The sequence below is a fragment of the Rhamphochromis sp. 'chilingali' genome (genome assembly GCF_963969265.1).
Source record: "Rhamphochromis sp. 'chilingali' genome assembly, chromosome: 22".
NCBI lineage: Eukaryota > Metazoa > Chordata > Actinopteri > Cichliformes > Cichlidae > Rhamphochromis > Rhamphochromis sp. 'chilingali'.
Genome location: NC_137950.1, coordinates 2061450 through 2079054, shown reverse-complemented (window position 1 = coordinate 2079054; position 17605 = coordinate 2061450). Strand labels below are relative to the sequence as shown.

The 17605-nt window shown below is 45.5% G+C and overlaps 1 protein-coding gene across 3 annotated transcripts in view; it reads left to right on the top strand.

Moving 5' to 3' along the window:
* Nucleotides 1-17605, top strand: part of jmjd1cb (jumonji domain containing 1Cb) — a 120446-nt gene that overhangs the window by 84949 nt on the left and 17892 nt on the right. For 2 of the 3 annotated variants that reach the window (XM_080872433.1, XM_080872435.1), the window contains 9 exons: nucleotides 5830-5935; nucleotides 6093-6217; nucleotides 6776-6919; nucleotides 7700-7741; nucleotides 10546-10816; nucleotides 11637-12188; nucleotides 12258-12600; nucleotides 14069-14981; nucleotides 15085-15285. In XM_080872433.1, the coding sequence (XP_080728559.1) occupies nucleotides 5830-5935; nucleotides 6093-6217; nucleotides 6776-6919; nucleotides 7700-7741; nucleotides 10546-10816; nucleotides 11637-12188; nucleotides 12258-12600; nucleotides 14069-14981; nucleotides 15085-15285 (2697 nt within the window). The remainder of the gene's footprint in view (nucleotides 1-5829; nucleotides 5936-6092; nucleotides 6218-6775; nucleotides 6920-7699; nucleotides 7742-10545; nucleotides 10817-11636; nucleotides 12189-12257; nucleotides 12601-14068; nucleotides 14982-15084; nucleotides 15286-17605) is intronic. The other variant, XM_080872434.1, reaches the window with a different exon arrangement.

Below are 17605 nucleotides of genomic sequence, written 5' to 3'. Positions count from 1 at the left end.
CCTCAGATGAGGTCATGCAGGAGTGTGTGCGGAGTATGATGTTTGCAGACGGCAGAGAAGAGAAATCAAAGTCATTAGAAGCAAGACGGAGTTAGAGAGAGAGAAGCAGGTGCCGATGAGGCTCTTACACCAAGACAGGAGGCTGAGGATGCTCAGATGTTCATTGGGAGTGAGCAGCATTAGAAACGAGTCCATCGGAGCAGCAGTTCAGGCTGAGACGGTTTGGGCATGTGCAAAGCAGGGATGGTGGAAATACTGGACAAAGTGTGATGAATGTGGAGCTACTGGGCAGATTTCATGGATGTGGTGACAGAGGAGGATACGGAGGACAGGGTGAGATGGAGGTGAATGATCTGCTGTGGCAACGCCTGAAGGCTGTAGCTGGAAAGAAGAAGCAGCCTATAAAAATGAGATGAAACTGAAACAGCCTTAATAAAAATGATGAACAATCATAGTACTTTGTTACTTTTGATATGTGTGCCGCTGAGTGCTGGTGCCTTTTCTTTAATGAGCGGAAATGAAAATGGCCACGTCGTTCCTGCTTTACTCTACGCTCCAACCATACTGGTCCCATTTCTGTTGTGGCCAGAAGGCTCATTAAAGCAGGAATGTTGATTTGAAATGAGCCTTCTGGCTGTCCTGTCCTAACCTGCTCACAGCGACTGAGAGCAGCGTGGAAACTCAGACCTCCCTGCTGCCTTTATGCGAGTGATGATTTTCATCAAGAGGATTTCTTTACTAAGAACGTCAGATTTGTTGATTTTGAGCACATTTTGTACACATTGTAACCAAATTAAATGTGCTAATGAAAAATGAGTCATTCATAATTATGTTGGATACAGCAGCCATGGAGGGACGCTGGCTGTGGAGCGCAGGGAGGTCTGTCTGCTGGATGTAACACTGCCAAACCTGAACATGACCATAAGCTGCGTGTGCAGTCTGTCCTCTGATTGACATGTTTGCACGTGACTGACTCACACCTGCACATTAGCACACAGACACACTTGTGCTGTGCGCGCTTGGTGTTTGTGTTCGTGTCAGTGCTGTGCAGCTGAACGCAGCTTGTTGTATTATGTTGGCTGGAACAGTGTGTTCCTCTCGGTGCCTACCTAATGAGAACTGTTCTGCACTCACTGTCTTGGGCAGAAGTTCATATTTAACCCAAGTCAAAAAAAGCAACATGTATTGTGTTTGCAGTCACACAGAAGTTGAATCAGCTGCTGCCGTGATTTGTTTTATAGATTTCCACACACTGTACAACTTTTATGCATGATGTAGCGTGATTGTTAGAGTAAACAACACGGCCACTGAATGTGCAAATACAGTATATCAAAATTAGGCATGCAAATCCATCCATGCTCTTCCACTTATCTTTATCAGGCTCGCGGGGGCTGGAGTTTGTCCCAGCTACCATAGGGCGAGAGGCGGGGGTGCTCTGTGGACAGATCTGCTCACAGGGGAGAGAGACGAGCACCCACATCCACACCTGTGGACGATTTAGAATCACCAGGTGACCTCCCCTCACCCTCAGCTGGTGGCAGCAGATCGTAGGGGGCTGCTTGGTTGTTGGGGCCTCTCTGTATCAGTATAGAGGTCTTTACCTTTCAATATTAAATGCTTTGGGACAACTCATTGTGATCTGGTGCTGTATAAATAATATTGAAAGGAAGTCAAATGAATACACACTTCATGATAAACCACATGACTACAATATACACACTGACACTACACAGTCTGCCACATGAGTGGTGACTGAAACAGGAAGGAGTGTCAGGTTGGAGGGGGCAGTGCTGACTGCAGAGGAGTTGTAACACACACACACACACACACACAATGCAAATTCCTCTATTCTTAAATCACTCATGTTCACACAGAGCTCCCCGTTCTTTAGTAAAAACAGTCGTGTGTCTCTCACTCTCTGTGCGCTGCAGCCTCAGAGAGTTTTATTTCTTTCTTTTTGGAGTTGGACAGGAAGAAGAGAGTGGGAGGGGGCGGGGACTGCAATCTGTTTGGCATAAACGCTACAATGAAGTCAGTGTTTAGTGGGCCAACCCAGGCTGCTGCTCAGTTCTGTGTGTGTGTGTGTGTGTGTCTGTTACTAGAAAATTGTGGTCTGAAGCTGAAGAGCAGCAGCCAGATAATAAAACTGTTAGTGCTGACTCACCAATCTGACCAAACGATGCACACACTGTGTTTCAGATCTGTCGCTCCACCTTTCTGCAGAGATGCTCTCTGTTACTCTCACGTACAGCAGAGTAGAACTTTACTTCATGTGATCATTAAATGCTCCTAAAATGCTTCAACAGCACAAACACAGTGGACAGGAGCAAGCTTAGGAGGCAACTGCTAACCACATAGCATGCTTATCAGTCCAGTATCAAAACAGCCGAGTCATATAAACCACAGAACAGATGCTGTCCCGCTGCCCCAATTTATTACTAGAGCACCAAATACAGATTCATCTGTTAATAATAGAGCCGACCAAACACAGTTTCCTTCTGTTAAGTGTAAATTCACTTTGAAAAGTCGAGTCTGATGAAGGGGATATGGGGTTTAGGAGCTCAGCAGGAACATCCAATGGAGATGTGGCTGGAAACCACAAAGTACCAAGTATTGGGTTTCATGGAAGCTGCTGCCAGCCCGACCCGTTGATGGTGTCATGAGGGGACGTTCAGTATTGTTCACATTGCAGGATCACTTCTGTGTGTTTAAAATTAAGAAGTTTTCTTTGTTTTCCTCCATGAATGTGACTGTTGGGGGAGGAAGGCAGCAAGCAGCTGACACACCCATTTTAATAGTGTTCAGCTGACAGCCTCAGAGCAAGTTTCTGGCTTTATGCCCTGCAGTGTTCCTAATACAAAAGCTGCTCTGTGCTGTTGCACAGTCACCTGCTGTGTCTGACTGAGACTTGTGTGGGAGACTATGATGCAACGTATGTAAGAGCGCCGTAAAACCACGTGTATAGAGTCAGCACTCAGATCTGACAAAACAAAAGCTTTGGAAGTCTGCTCGTCTTTGCCAGCTTACATCACTCATTCAGTTTTGACTGCCGTCAGAAAAAGGAGTCAAATTGTTGCTGGACTCGAGTTAGTTTCAGAACATTGTTTCAAACTGACATTACTGCAGGTTTGAAGCTTCATACTGACTAACAAACCAGGCAACATCATAGCCCCGCTGTTCACACACAGAGAATAGTGTGTGCGCTCACTGGGATGGATTACGAGTTAGAGGAGTCTATTAACAGAGGTCATTAGTCATCAGAAGGACAAACTCTAGAATATGAGACATGCTGCTTTCCACTGGGCTATTTTTAGGCTACACTGGTTTAATTTGGAGTTAAAAAAGTTTTGAAAGTAGAGCACTGCAGCAGGATCAGAGAGGGAGGGGAAGGAGATGAAAGAGAAGGTGAAATGAAAGCAGCCTCACTTCCTGCCTCTGTGTCTTTTTGACTCCTGCCACTCTTTATCTGTGAGGAGACGTACACGGACGGGTGCTCACACCCAGTTCTTATCTCACAGTTTTGTAAACAGTAATTAACAATAGAGAAGATTATAGATGATCTCATATATGAGAAAACACTCAGAGATCAGAGCAGCTCTGAGCTGTCTCAGCCCGTCACCAGGATAAGGAGCAACTCGTCTTATTTGATTGAAACACCAGTAATCCGTTTTATTCTGGAACATCTCAGAATGGATCGTTACTACACGAGCTGTAGTGCACATAAGCTCCTGACTGAGCTGCACGGAGCTGTGAGACGGTGTGGTGTCTGTGGTTTGGTTACTCGTCGTCTTTTAGCATCCCTTTGTGTCTGTGATGTCTCTGTCTTATACCTGTTACCTTTTTACTGTCACAGCAGAAAATCTGTTGTTATAGAAAAACGTAATTATTGATACTTTGAATGTGTTACAGCGAAGGGATAAAGAATAAAAGAGCACGTAGTAGTGTGCAGAGTGAGGGCCTTATACTGTGAAATCAAAACGAGGTCACAGAAGAGTAAAAACTAACACTTTGTGGTACAAAGTGTACATTAATTCATGAGTCGGCTCAGAGGGATGAGCGGGCGGCCGTATGATGGTGAAGAGCGGCGAGCTGCAGCCCTTGGCCGCCCTTCCCCTCTCTCACTCTGCTGTCCTGTCACTCTTCACTGTGTCTGTAAATAAAGCCAGCAAATAATTTAAAAATAAATAACCAGTACACTAGATCTAAGAAACTACTCCAACAAGGTGTCATGTAGGGATATGTGTGTGTGAATCTTTCTGGTATTTGTTTCACTTGGTTGTGGCTCGGTGCCACTGACAGTAGAGCTTCACAGCTGTATGAAACATAATATCACGTCTTTCAAAAACACTTCATTTTTTCCTGGTTTCTAGTTTCAGACTGAATCTGGTTTTTTTATAAACATCATCAGATTTTGACAGGAGTTGGATTTTTAGATGTTTTCAGTCACTGCGGTGAGAATCCGCTGATGTCTCAGCCATGGTGGTAATGCTGGCGCTTTAGATGCTGCGTCCACACTGGGCGGGATTTGCTCTGATGATGTTTGATGACTTCAAGTGACGAAGAGAAAAATAACCAGCGGCGATGCGAGATGGTCCCGACTTTTCTCACCTTGGAGGTGTGCGGTGACTGCGAGCGCCAGGGCAGGATACGATGGCTGACACATGACCTGCTTTTACAGGATTACCGAGACAACCAAAGGATGACACGTGTGCAAGTAACTGCCATCTGCTTCAAAGCCACCTTTGACGAGCAGTTTGCAGCTTTATATAAATAGTTTCAGCGGTCATCGGGATATAAATAAACTGAATGCACAAAACAACAACAAAGAGCTTGTATCTGTGCCCCAAAATAAGGTCGTTAAAACCCTTTTTCCTGTGCAAGTTTCTGTCATTGTAGTTACTACTGCTGACTTCACCCACAGAGTTCAGCTCCCCGTGCTAGCTCTATCATGTTTCTGCTTTAGCTTTTACCAAGACAGGCCTTTGCACAAATAAACAAGCACTGCTACCCTTCCCAGAAGTCTGGACTGAGGGAGGAGACTGCATTAGTTAGTATTTAATCCTTTAACAGCCTCATGTTCAGTCATTAAACAACAATGCTGCTGTGCATCGTGCTAAAGCTCATGTAGACGATCAAAAAGGCACGTTTTTGTTGACACGACTGCTGTATGAACACGCATGAAAACATCATAAAACACTGAAATGTAATGCATTAGAAAAGAAGTGTGATGTGAAAACCTTTATTCTGTAGATATGAACTGAATTAAGCAGGAAAAGTGTCTGAAGATTATTCCAGGCTTTTTATCTGAACCCACAACATACTGTGCGAGTGACACATCCATCAGAGGAAGCAGGGATGTTAGCAGAGGCAAAATCAGTCTGTTATTACAGACGGAAAAATCCAGAACCGGAAAGAAGGATCATTGGATCTTTTCATCACCCACATTCCAGCAAGTACAGTATGATGATCCCAGTCTGGACTGAGCACAGGGTGTGAACCATTCATCAAGGAAGAGACGTCTAGATTAGACTTTGCAGAAGATCCACGAGCTAGCAGCAGCCTGTGCAAGAAGGACACGGAGGCTCTGACACACTGTGACGTGTGGGCTTCACTTACATAACTCTTTCTTTTCTTACATTTAGGACTTTTGTGGTCACGTTAATAAAGAAATGTAAACATTCTAAAGAGTTATTAGCTTTTGAAGTTGAAATGAACACGGTGGCACCGGTAGCTGAGAAACCATCGTCTGTGTCAGTCTGGTTGTTTCTGAGCTGGCTTTGACTCAAACACGTGTTTAATCATTTGCTGGTACTTGTTGGTGTCTTTAAGGATGAGGTGGACAGTCAAAGCCCAGTGTTAAGAGACAACCCTCAGCTCCACGAAGAAGTGAAAGGCTGGCTCAAAGACCAGAAGGTGCAGGAGATTTTTATGCAAGGTAAGTCTTTGTTTGGACTGTGTGGTCGCATTTTAGCATGCCGTCTTATTTCGCTAAAGCTCACCACGTCAGTGACATCGTTACTGTAATAGTTGTTGTATAAGGAACATGCAGTGGGACTATAACTGCAGTGGGAACTGTTTCCTGTGGCTCGCAGGTCCCTACTCATTAAATGGCTACCGTGTGCGTGTGTACAGACAAGACTCGGCCACCCAGTGGTTCACTGGTATCATTACACATCACGACCTCTTCAGTCGAAACATGGTCGTTATGAATGACCAGGTACGTGGATGCACTCACACACAGTTATGTGATGTTATTATTTAAGTAGTTTTACACTGTGTGAAATGGATCGAAAGGATGGGACGTGTGACCTTAACCTGAGACACACCCCTCTGTCTTCATCGTGTTTAAAATAATAATAATTTACAGACGTTTCATCTGATTTCATCTGCTATTAAGAGACAGAGGCAAAAGGAGTGGAGTTTGACTTTTCCCGTTAGCCTTCAATGAAAGCAGGCATGAATCTGACACCGCCCAGTTACTGATTTACACTGAAATCAGATTGATACCATAGATGGATCTACTCAGTCTCAGAAGTGTTTGAATCTTAGTCACCTCAGGGTCAGAGGCCGTTTTGGTGTATCTACTCTGAGGCTGAAGGATACCTGTAATGGTTGGTTAGCAGTCTGCAGATATTCTGTTCTTGCTATAGACCTGTACATGCAGAGTAACGTAAATACTCTAATGATGTTGTTTACATTTGCATCTGTTCATCATTTGATATCATTTGAATTCTCCAAGATACGAGTGTCGAATGAACCTGGTGTGTGTGCTCAGGTGCTAGAGCCTCAGAACGTGGATCCATCCATGGTCCAGATGACCTTTCTGGATGACGTTGTTCACTCTTTGCTGAAAGGGGAAAACATCGGCATTACCTCCAGGCGCAGGTCGCGATCCAGTCAGAACAACAACGCTGCCCACGTGAGTACAGACACAGAAGCAAATATGACATACAGTGATAAACTATCTGTCACCTGTGCTGTAGGTACTCAGTGAAAAATTAGAAATGAGGAATAAAGATGGATTGTATGCAAAATATTGAGTTGATGAGGGTGTGGAGTTGAGACGAAACACACAAAGCTGTAGAATAGCAAAGATTGGTGTACTCATGACTGTCGAGCTGAATGCATCCAGCACGTGGCTTTTGGTGTTGTTTCTGTTAGCGAGCAGCTGCTGCTTTTCATCTAATCTCAGCATCATCTGCATCCTCCTGTGTATCTGTCCGTGTCAGAGACATTGGTCAACACAGATCTCTGAACGCTCCGCGTCGTCATCCTTATCCTCAGCATTCCCTGAACAGGGCTGTGGCTCCGAATCTTCCACAGAGCTGTTTGACCAATGTCCTTCCTTATTTTCTGTGTTCACCGTATCTTTAAATTGCCAACTTTGCCTTTAACGTAAAAGTTTCTATGAACCTCGCCTAAGAGGTTAGACACTCAGGCGCTCTGTTGTTCTGCTCACCTCTCGGCTCCGTGTAATGTGCCTGCGGTGTCAGCAGGTGACCATTAAACTGTGGTGATGTAATGTCAAGTTGCCACGTACTCGTTTGAAGCAAGCTGGTGTAAGGAGCTAACGTTGAACTCTTAGCCAGTCCCGCAGTCAATAACAACATTTCTCCTTGTCCCACATTTTCTTTGTGTTCATTTCATTTTGTTATTTTTCTTTTTATTATTTTTTCCTGTTGTCGTTGACATTTTAAAGATGGCGGGAGGGAGACCCGGCGGGACCACTGGCAGCACTCAGGTACCCCAGAACCCCCACTGCTACACCACCTCCCAACCCTCCAGTCCTACACTTTCTGCAGTAGAACAAAGCTGACAGACGTCCTCTGTGCTCAACATTTTCACACACCCCTAAATCTAACTCAGGCCCAGGGTTGTACTTACAGTGTGAAGCGCCGTGATGCGATTACTGTTTTCATTTGGTACTTATAAAAGAACAAGCTGAGTATCTGCAGTGGAGCTCTAATTCCACACATCTGCACTGAGATGCAGTCTGGAGCCAGCGTCACACACTGGGACAAAGCTGGAAACACGGTCAGTGATCAGCTTCAGTGGAAGCGGACTGATCTGTCTTCTCAGTCTTATAGGTTCATTTCTGTAAGTCAGGTTTTATTAAATACTACTGGCTGCCTCAGCAGGCACTCGGTCACATCAACTATCAATAGTTTTACTCCATTGGTCTTTTGGACTGCTCGTGGAGTAATCGAATAAGCAGACAAATTAAACTCTGTGAAGGTAAAACGTGGAGCTCTGTGACAGTGTTTGTTAAATGAATATAGCTGACCTGCCTAAATCATCTGAAACGTATAATATTCGGCCATTAATTCAGTTTAAAACGTTTTCTGTGAACACAGATTGCATTAAACCTAAATCTGTGCTCTGCAACGTTTCACATGTTCATTAAAAGAGTAACCGGGCCAAAGTGCTTCTCACAGCGCCATCTACTGGCTGCTTTAGCCTCCGCCACACCCCGGGTAATATAGCTGCTCCCAGCTGTGACGGTGTGTGTGACCACAGAGGTCAGTGCAGCAGTGTGGGGTTGCTTTTTGCTATGCCTTTCACCAAGGATTAGATCACGTGATTCAAGAACTACCTCTCACAGACACTGAATGTGCTGTGCATCATGTGCCTGGCTGTAGGTTCTGTCCTTATCAAAGCCACGGTTTGACCGCTTTAGCACGTGTCCCTCTCACGGTCAGCAACGGGACAGAGTGAATAAACACACTGGCACAGCAGCCTCCAACATGTCAGTCAGAGTCTGTAGGAGTTGTGCTAACAGGAACAGACTAAGATCGACCACACGGCGCTGAATGTCAGTGTTTGTCAGCTTCTAGTGATTACGGGGAAATAACCACGGGCCCATGTTGGTCATGAAAAGTGGATAGGTGCTTAGTTCAATGACTCACTCTGAGGCAACTTCATTGACCTGCTGACGCTGGGAATTAAGGATAACGCTGACTAATGGGAGAGAAAGGAGCGCCCACTGCCACAAACAGGAAGTGAAGCCGCAGCCTGGTAATGAGGCCTCGGTGTCAGCCTTCACAGCGATGGAAACAAAAAACTCCTAAAGACCTCATTTCACTTATTTCACTTACAAATGGTGACGTGCAGCACAAATGTAGCCAGATCGGCATCACTGTCATCTATAATGAAAAACATGTCGTTTTCCAAAGCAGAGCTAAGCCTAGATAATCACATGCAGCTCGTTTATTGTAAATACAAATTGGACATTTAGCAAATTTAGTTCCTTGTAAACATCTTGTGAATTGCACTGACTGCTGTGTTGCATAGTACTCTGCTGCATGCGTACAGTAAATCGTATTGAGCAGGTGTGCTTTCAGGGACAGGGGTTATCAGCGTGCAGACCCCTGAACACCTTCAGCAGAAATAGATCAGCAGGTGCAGCATTGTCTTTTACTATACTGGTTACAATCATTTGAGCGTACTGGTTTGTAGGTTTTCATCTACTTTACAGACAAATGCACCTTCATGTTCTCTGCAGCTCTGGGACCTCGTTACCTAATATACCATAAGAAGCAGAATGACAGTGTCTTTGTTGCTGTGCGAGAGTCACAGTATCAGGATGTGCTGGGGCAGTGATGCTGTCACTGATGAGCTCTCTCTAGCCTGAGATCAGCTCACTGCCCTGCACTCTGCAGCCTATAAAACCCAAGTTAAGGACAGCTCCAGTCATCCGTGTGTCATCTTCCATCACTGCTGTGGGGGCATCATAGCAATATTGTCCTTCCTGTCTGCTGTGGGTCATTTGAATGACAGTAGGCAGTGACCCTCAGTTGCAGTCGGGGATGTTAACTTTGTGCTCTTTCACACCAACCCCCCAGCAGACTGATAGTGTTAGCTGTGCATCTTCACCCACCAAGTTAAGTAGTTTAAACTTCACTGACATGATTTCACATATTAAACTAGGCAACTGCATAATAGCTACTGTCTACCAGAAGCTTCTGTGCTGTCACTGGGACCCAAAGCCTGTCGGGTAACCTCAACACTGCACAGATGGAGGTTTGTTCCTGTCCACGTGATAAATAGGAACATTCTCTGAAACTAGAAAGTACAAAGTAAAGCCTGATGACTCCAGCCTGTTGCAGGGAGTGTTCGTGTCTGTGGACGTTCCTCTGACTGAAGCTAAACTCAGGCGTGTTTTAAATTAATTGCAGAAGTATATCAAGCAGTCATACATATCTGACTGTCGTATAGATACCATATAGAAGAACGGTGTGTTTGTAGTAGTTGTTTCAGTGTTCCTTTCTTACCTCATAATCTGTACAGTTGCTTCACACCCATGGTAGCCCAGTTACTTCTTTTGTTTGTTGATGTCATGTGTAAATGTGTCAGCCAATGCTTGATTGTGTGCAGCATACAGCCTGCCAGCCGTAACAGTGAAACCAGACAATAGAATCTGATGTAGGCTTTACTGATGTTGTTGAGGTGCACGTACTGGTGGGTAAACTCAGACTTGTGTTTGTGATTCTGTAGATTCTGTTCATAAATTGAATTTGTTATTTATTTCTGTTTTCATTCTTGCAGAGTCATTACACACGAGCCCAGGCTAACAGCCCTCGCCCCATCATGACATCAATAGGCCCCAACTCTAAAGCCTCACAGGGCATGCTGGCCTCCCAACAACTGAGCCAATCGCAGCAGAGTCAGCAACCGGCCAGCCAATTACACCACTCGCCTGGTGGCAGCGGGCGGGAGCAGAGAGAGCAGCGCATCTCTCGTTCTTCCAGGAGGAAGGGATCAGATAGCAGCGTTCCAGAGGAGGAAAAGGACCGAAGAGAAGAGCCCGCAGGGCGAGGTGAGTCGGGTTTCACCACAAGAGAGCTAAAACATGCACACACGTGAAGGCGTTTCATGGAAGCCACTTAAAACTCCAGTTAGTGGTTGTGGTAAAAAGCCCAGTTTCATGTCATATTGAGAACAATAAATCGAGTCAAACAGAACAAATATCATGCCTGTGTCTCAGTGAAATCACAACAGCATAAATGCTCACCTTTCACAAAGTGACTTCACCAGAATGTGATGTCACGGTGGCTTTCCCCATCTTTTATGTACAGTCTATGACCTTAACCTAACCTATGGAAAAAAGAAGCAATTTTTGGTCGCTGTGCAAAGGTTAGCTTAACGTAAGACTCGGACCAGACGTTAGATGTTAGATGTATTATGCACCATCATATTTAGTTTGTAGGTTTCTGTTCAGGAAAGTTTACTTTTGCGCCTCACCCATGTGTGTGGATCTGACCCAGTTTAGTGGCTAAACCAGTCCAACCTCTCACTGGCTCTGCGGCGATTACGGTCATGGTCAGACTGAGGTTTTACCTCCAGTGCTGAATATTAAAACTGTGCATTCTGACAGCCCCTAACAACAGGTGGGTGGACATGATGATTCAACAGTCCAACATATTAACAGAAAGTTGTGTGTGTTATGTGACTGTGCAAGTGTTCTTGTCTCTTTCCTTAACATCTGAGCAGCAGCTTGCCTTTGTTTGTGATACTGAAAATGTTTCAAATGTCTGTAAAGGAACCCAGCTACACGACGATCTGTCCAAAATAAATCTGTCGCTACCACGAGTCTCACACAGGTGCAGAATGATCCCACCTGTTTGTCGTTTGTTCAGAGCCCAAGTCCAAGGTGAAGCAGTCTGCGAACAAACGCAGGAAAGGTGACGAAGATGAGAAGAAGGCGGGTCCAAAGAAGCCGAAGACCGACATGACATCCGATCTGTCCGAGAGCAGCGACTCAGAAAATCCTCACAATAAGAGAGCCGCCCACTCCTCTTGCTCATCTTCTTCCTCCACCTCCTCATCTTCCTCCTCCTCCTCCTCTTCCTCCTCCTCAGAGCCCAACTCTGAGAACGAGCTAAAGACTCGCAGCGACGTGAAACCAAGTGCCATTTCTAAAATGGAGGAGGACGAGAAGCCGCTTCTGCAGGGACTCGAGACCAACGATTCCTCGTCTGTCATTGGCCGCCTGTCTCCATGGGCGGAGCTTCAAGCAACAGAGGATGTCAAAAAGAGCGTAGTGAAGGAAACGAGCAAAATGTTATCAAAGGAAGACGAGGAACTGGTCGCCGTAACGCAGATCACCCAGTCTCCACGGCAACAGACGCCGCTGATGTCTGATGTTGTCCAGGGCGGCGTTCTGGAGAACAGCAAGAACACTGTGAAAGGTGAGCTGCTGCAAGTTTCTCATCTCTGATGACGCTTCAGTGTTCTTACTTTGTTGTGTTTTGTTTTAGCGTCGTCTCGATCCCAGACGCCGTCGCTGTCCCACCTCCACAGCGCCGGTGTGATTGACATCACAGATGACGCCCAGGCCACCGTGCACCGCGAGAGCTCAGAGGCTGTGTCGGCACTGCTCGCTTCCGAAAAGGCCGAGTCCACGGCCCTTTCACCTTACCTCTCTCTCAACCCTTCACCCGTCTCATCGCCTCCTGTAGCGCCGTCTCCCTCGCCATCGGAGGGAGGCCGCAGGACGGAGATGGAACCTCCCGTGCAGCATCAAGGCATCTTGGGAGGCGGCGTTACGGCGACTAAGAGCGTAAGCAGCAGGCTGGAGTTTGCGTCCTCTGAGGTCATCAGGTGAGTGCAGACAATGTTTTAAATATTTCAGCTCACGTGTTTTTACCTGATGCTGGGACGGCGCCCGAGCGACATGGACGCCTGTGACAGAATGAAGCGACGTACGAGTTTACATTGATACAATAGCTGTTATCTCAAGGTCAGGGGTCAGAGGTCAAGGTTTCTGAAAATCTGGTGACTGCGATAATTCGAGATCAAGGCGACATATTCTATTGAAATTCATCCCGTAGGTGTGGTGCCTGAGCTGCGGCTGTAAAAACATTAATGTGGTGGTGATCCAGCTGTGGAGTGGGACTACTTTTCCCAGGGCCTTTTCCTTACTCCAAAACCAGGAGTTGGAATTATTTCCGGTGCTGTTTGATCGTAGAGCTCAACAACAACAACAACAACAACAATCTTTATTTATAGAGCACATTTAAAAGCCTTGGGCATACCAAAGTGCTTTACATAAAACAATAAAAAATAAAACAGTTCACACATCAAATACATAAAGGTAACGAATTATGTTCACAGATAAAAGCCACCAATAAGAGTAAACTGCAGCACATAGGTTATAGCAAGATAAGACTGTACCACCATGATAAAAGACACCAATAATGGAAAGAAAGCAGAGAATTTAATACAATAGGTCAATAGGTCACTGCAAGCAAGCTCAACCACTGCTGGATTTGTGGGCCTATTTTAGGAGAGTAAAACACCTTTTTATATTAAAATATTAGCAGTCAACACAAGTTTAGCAAACACAATGGATCTCTGGTCATCAAAACTAGAACCACATCTGGCACAGCTGTGATCGCGGCCTGCTCTGGCTCCTAGCTACTGCACATTTGTGGCTTTGTGATTCCCTAAAACCTGCAGATTGAGGGAGATACTGAACTTTGTTTTACCTGGTATGCATAAATATATATTCTTTACGTATGTGTTTATTCCTCCAGTGTGCTTTGTGTACCAAAAGTATTGCTCACTTAGCCAAGATGTAGGGCAGCGCACTGGATGGTGGATGTCACTGTTAAATAGAGCAGCCCACTAGGACCCCTCTGTGTTTGCATGTTTTTGCCATTCATGTAGACTCTTTCTGGTTACTGTAGGCTCCAGTGCAAAGACATGAATGTTAGGTTCCCACCTTCTCTCGCCTTTTGTAGCCTTGAGATAGACTAGCAGCATGTTTAGGATGCACCCTGCTGTTTCTCCTGTCACACTCGGATAGACCTGTGACTAGGCTAACAGGAAGTACATGGATAGATGGAAAATGACCTGGTCGGGTCAGGGTTAGACAAAGTGGACTGAGGATCTGAAACTGAAAAAGAAACGTGTCCCAGTCCTGGATCGTAACTGAATGCAATCACAGAAACCTGCCCTGGACCACATGGTGATCTGAGGACTTCTCTCAACGTTTAACTTTATAGTCTTTCAAATATGGTCAACATCATACTTGCTTCTTACTTTTCCTGCTGTGCTTTTTTCCCAGGCCTGTCACATCTATAGCTGAAAATGTATTGCTGGTGGAAAAGGAGAAAAATGTCCTTCCTCACCATCATCTTCATCAGCAGCAGCACCATACACTACAGTCGTTCCACGCTGGCATGAAGAGTCCCTCTTTATCTGAAGAGACAAGAAAGCACCCTCAGCAGCAACCAGCCCCCCACAAGATGAACACGGTGCTCCCCCCTGACATATCTAAACCTCAGATCAGCTCCAGCCCAAACCCCGGCTCAGCTCACCTGGACTCCCTGAAGCAGAAATCCCGCCCCGACAGCTCTCAGAGCCCCTCCTACCCCAACGCAAGTCAAGCTGATCTCGTCAAAGCTAAGGCCCACGCAGGCCTGGCGGACATCTCTAAACCTAAACCTAACACCTCCCCCGAGGTATCTAAACATAAAATGCTGAGGTACTCGGATACTTCCCCGCCTCCACCGTCTCGTTTGCCAGTTAAAATAGAGTTGGCAGAACCTCCGCGGTCTGGCTTCAAGCCAGTGCGGCTAGAGTCGGGCGCGGTCAGTACGAGCAGCAACACAAAGAGTCCGCTGATTATCAAGAAGAATGAGCCCTTCACTGTTTACAGAGACCCAGCTCTGGTTCGCTCCGACGCAGAGAACTCCGCCTCTGCAACAGTCTCATCCAATCACGTGGCAGCCTATCTCCATCCCCACCTGCACACGTTGCACTCCCCCCACTCGCCCTGCCTTACCCCTGCGTCACACCCCCACGCAGCTTCCCATCTCCTTGCTCCTGCTCACACCTCCGCCCTGCCTCACCCACACCTTTTGCCTCCCACTGTGCTCCCAGCCATGGCCCCTCCTGCAGCATCTCTCCACCCTCGACTCGACTCTCCGGGAGGTCTGGGTCACCTTGCTCTGCCCCACCAGCAGCAGTACCTACAGGTGTGCCTCCTGTGTGCTGCAGTCCTGTACTGTGGAGAAGAGTAGTGTCTTTGTCTTTTTACCCTCATTAAAGAAAAGCTAAAGATGCGTCTGTGTGTTTCAGGGCCAGGGCCACCATTCGCCATCTCTTCTAGCCCAAGCTCACAGCGGGGCTGCAGGACTTGGTCTGTACCCAATCCTGTGGCAGTACCCCAACGGAACGCCAACGTCCTACCCACCAGGGCTCAACCTGGGTGGACCCACGGCTAAGTGGGTCCACCCTGAAAATCCTGTTACTGTGAACTCTGAGGCCTCTCTCAGGAGGGTAGGTGTACAGGAGCACCCATGTCAGCGTGTTTGTGTTCATATTTCCACTGGTGAACAAAGATAAAGGATGTGGTAAAGGCGAAGGAAAGATTTGGTTGGCAGAAAGAAGAAGTGTCACCTTTAAGCTATAGTCTGTTTCTGTTATACGACAGTTCATTCAACAGGATGACACGTGTCCATATGTCCATATTTATTTTATCGAGATGTCTGTTTCCAGCGTGCTGACGCTTACAGTGATTTACCCGTTTTGATGTTCAAAAGTTCGCTGCTGTGGTTTCCAAAGGCTGGTTTTTTCTTTAACACTGGCAGATGCTGTTGCTCCCCTGGTTTCCTATAAGCCTGTTGGCCGTGAGCATGATGTGTGACACAATAATGAAATAAGACGCTCACCTGTAAAGCCCAAATGCACGTCGCTGAGCTCTATGGATGGATCTGTGAAAGTCTGCACCTTCCTAAAATGCCAGCACTACAACGCTACATTGATCCTAGTAATAGCAGTAGTACAGAGCTTTGTGATACCGAAGCCTGCCACCTTGTGGATTATATTTTAACAACATACAACTGGCTGGTGTGAAAGGAATTATTCTTTTAGTATTTTAATGGTGTGTAGCGCTTGTTCAGTTTTATGTTTTAGTCGTCTAAACCATTATTAACAGGTCAGGTGAGCGATCTGTTTCTGGAGCTGGTGCCAAAGTAACACCAGTTGTGTGTTCATTCAGGAACGTAGACTTTAAACTGACAGCCTTGAAATGTCCACTTTCACATTTAGCATCAGTTGCAGGCGTAGAATGGGTGTAAAAGAGCGATATAGCATCTGTTTCTGAGAAATGCAGACGATTACGATGCACCTTACACCTCCAGTTATTTCTCATTTCCAGCAGGAGCTTCACTGGTGACCAGAGGTTTACGTGACCTTTTGCTGTCTTGCTCTGTGACCTCAGTAAAGACATGTGACTTATAAATCACAGGTTGTTAGCTAGTGAGCGTGCAGCGTCCCTCAGATCCACAGTTCGTGTTCCCGGGATTGTGATGCGCTGACGACGTTTGGTTTTAAAAAGCTGAGCAGACTAAAGTCCTCCCTGTGTGGAGTGGGTTCACCAGTGGGTGACATCGCAGTGACTAGTCCAATCCAGGGAGAGTTTCTGGCTTCAGGTTGCATTAGTCATTATTCGTAGTCCGTGGAGGAAACCTGGGGTCGGACCCCTTCATGTGGAGGCTGATGACATCCAGCAGCTTGTTCCCTCCATCTGTATTCCAGAGTTTGGTGTGATTGTCAGAGTTTGAGTGTGATTATTAGAAAGTGCTGTGTGTAGGTGTGCGTTGTTGAATGTGACTTAAAACACTCAAAGCAACAACACAAATATGTTTTAGGTGAGCAGAAAAGTGGAATACAAGGCCTTTATTATCAGTCCATATCAGCCCATTAACCATTTCATGTTGATTAGAGGAAACGCACAATCAGCCGACAACACCTGCCACCTTCTTCTTTTATCTTTCGGCCGCTCTCTTCATGGGTGGATCGTTACCTTCATCTCATCCTGTCCCTAGCATCCACGCCCCTCCTTTGAGCTCCTCCCCTGATCAGCCCTGTATAGTGATAATACACAACCCTGCATGTGTCTCTAAAACGAGGCGCACTTCCAAAGGTAAAAACACATTCGTTAACCATGAAGTGAAGGATGGTCAGAGCTGAGGACGACTGACGTGAAACCTTTAAACTTGACTAAATATATTCAGTAGTTTTAGTAAACAGGCTGCACAAACATGTTCCAATCATATATATGAAACATGCTGTGAGAAAAAAACTATCTAAACATTTACAGTCAGTGTGATTCATGACATGTTTTAACATTATTGCTGTTAGGTCAGACAAACTGGCTGTCTGTCAGTATCTTCATATTCATAGCATATCATGTGATACTTAACGCACGATACGATATTATTGCAATTTTTAAAAATATTTTGCGATATTCAGATTCTGTACATAAAGTTAAACTTTATCAATATTCATTTTATCTAATATCAAAGTCTCGCACTCAGTCTTTCTCTCATTTCAGTTTTATTGTTGACAAACTGAACGGTTTGTATTACAGTCTAGTCCAACTTAACTGAAACCATCTGGTACAATTACAGCTATTCTGAACTATGCAATATGAAAACTATGGAGCCCCTTCAGCATCTGAAGAATTTGAAAGTAAATTAAAACAAAATATAATTTTACATTAAATAAAAAAGTTTTAAACTTAATTAAAATAAAACATGTCTTAAATTAAAATAAGTAAACTGTCATGTTTATTGCTGCCAAAAAAAAAGTCAAA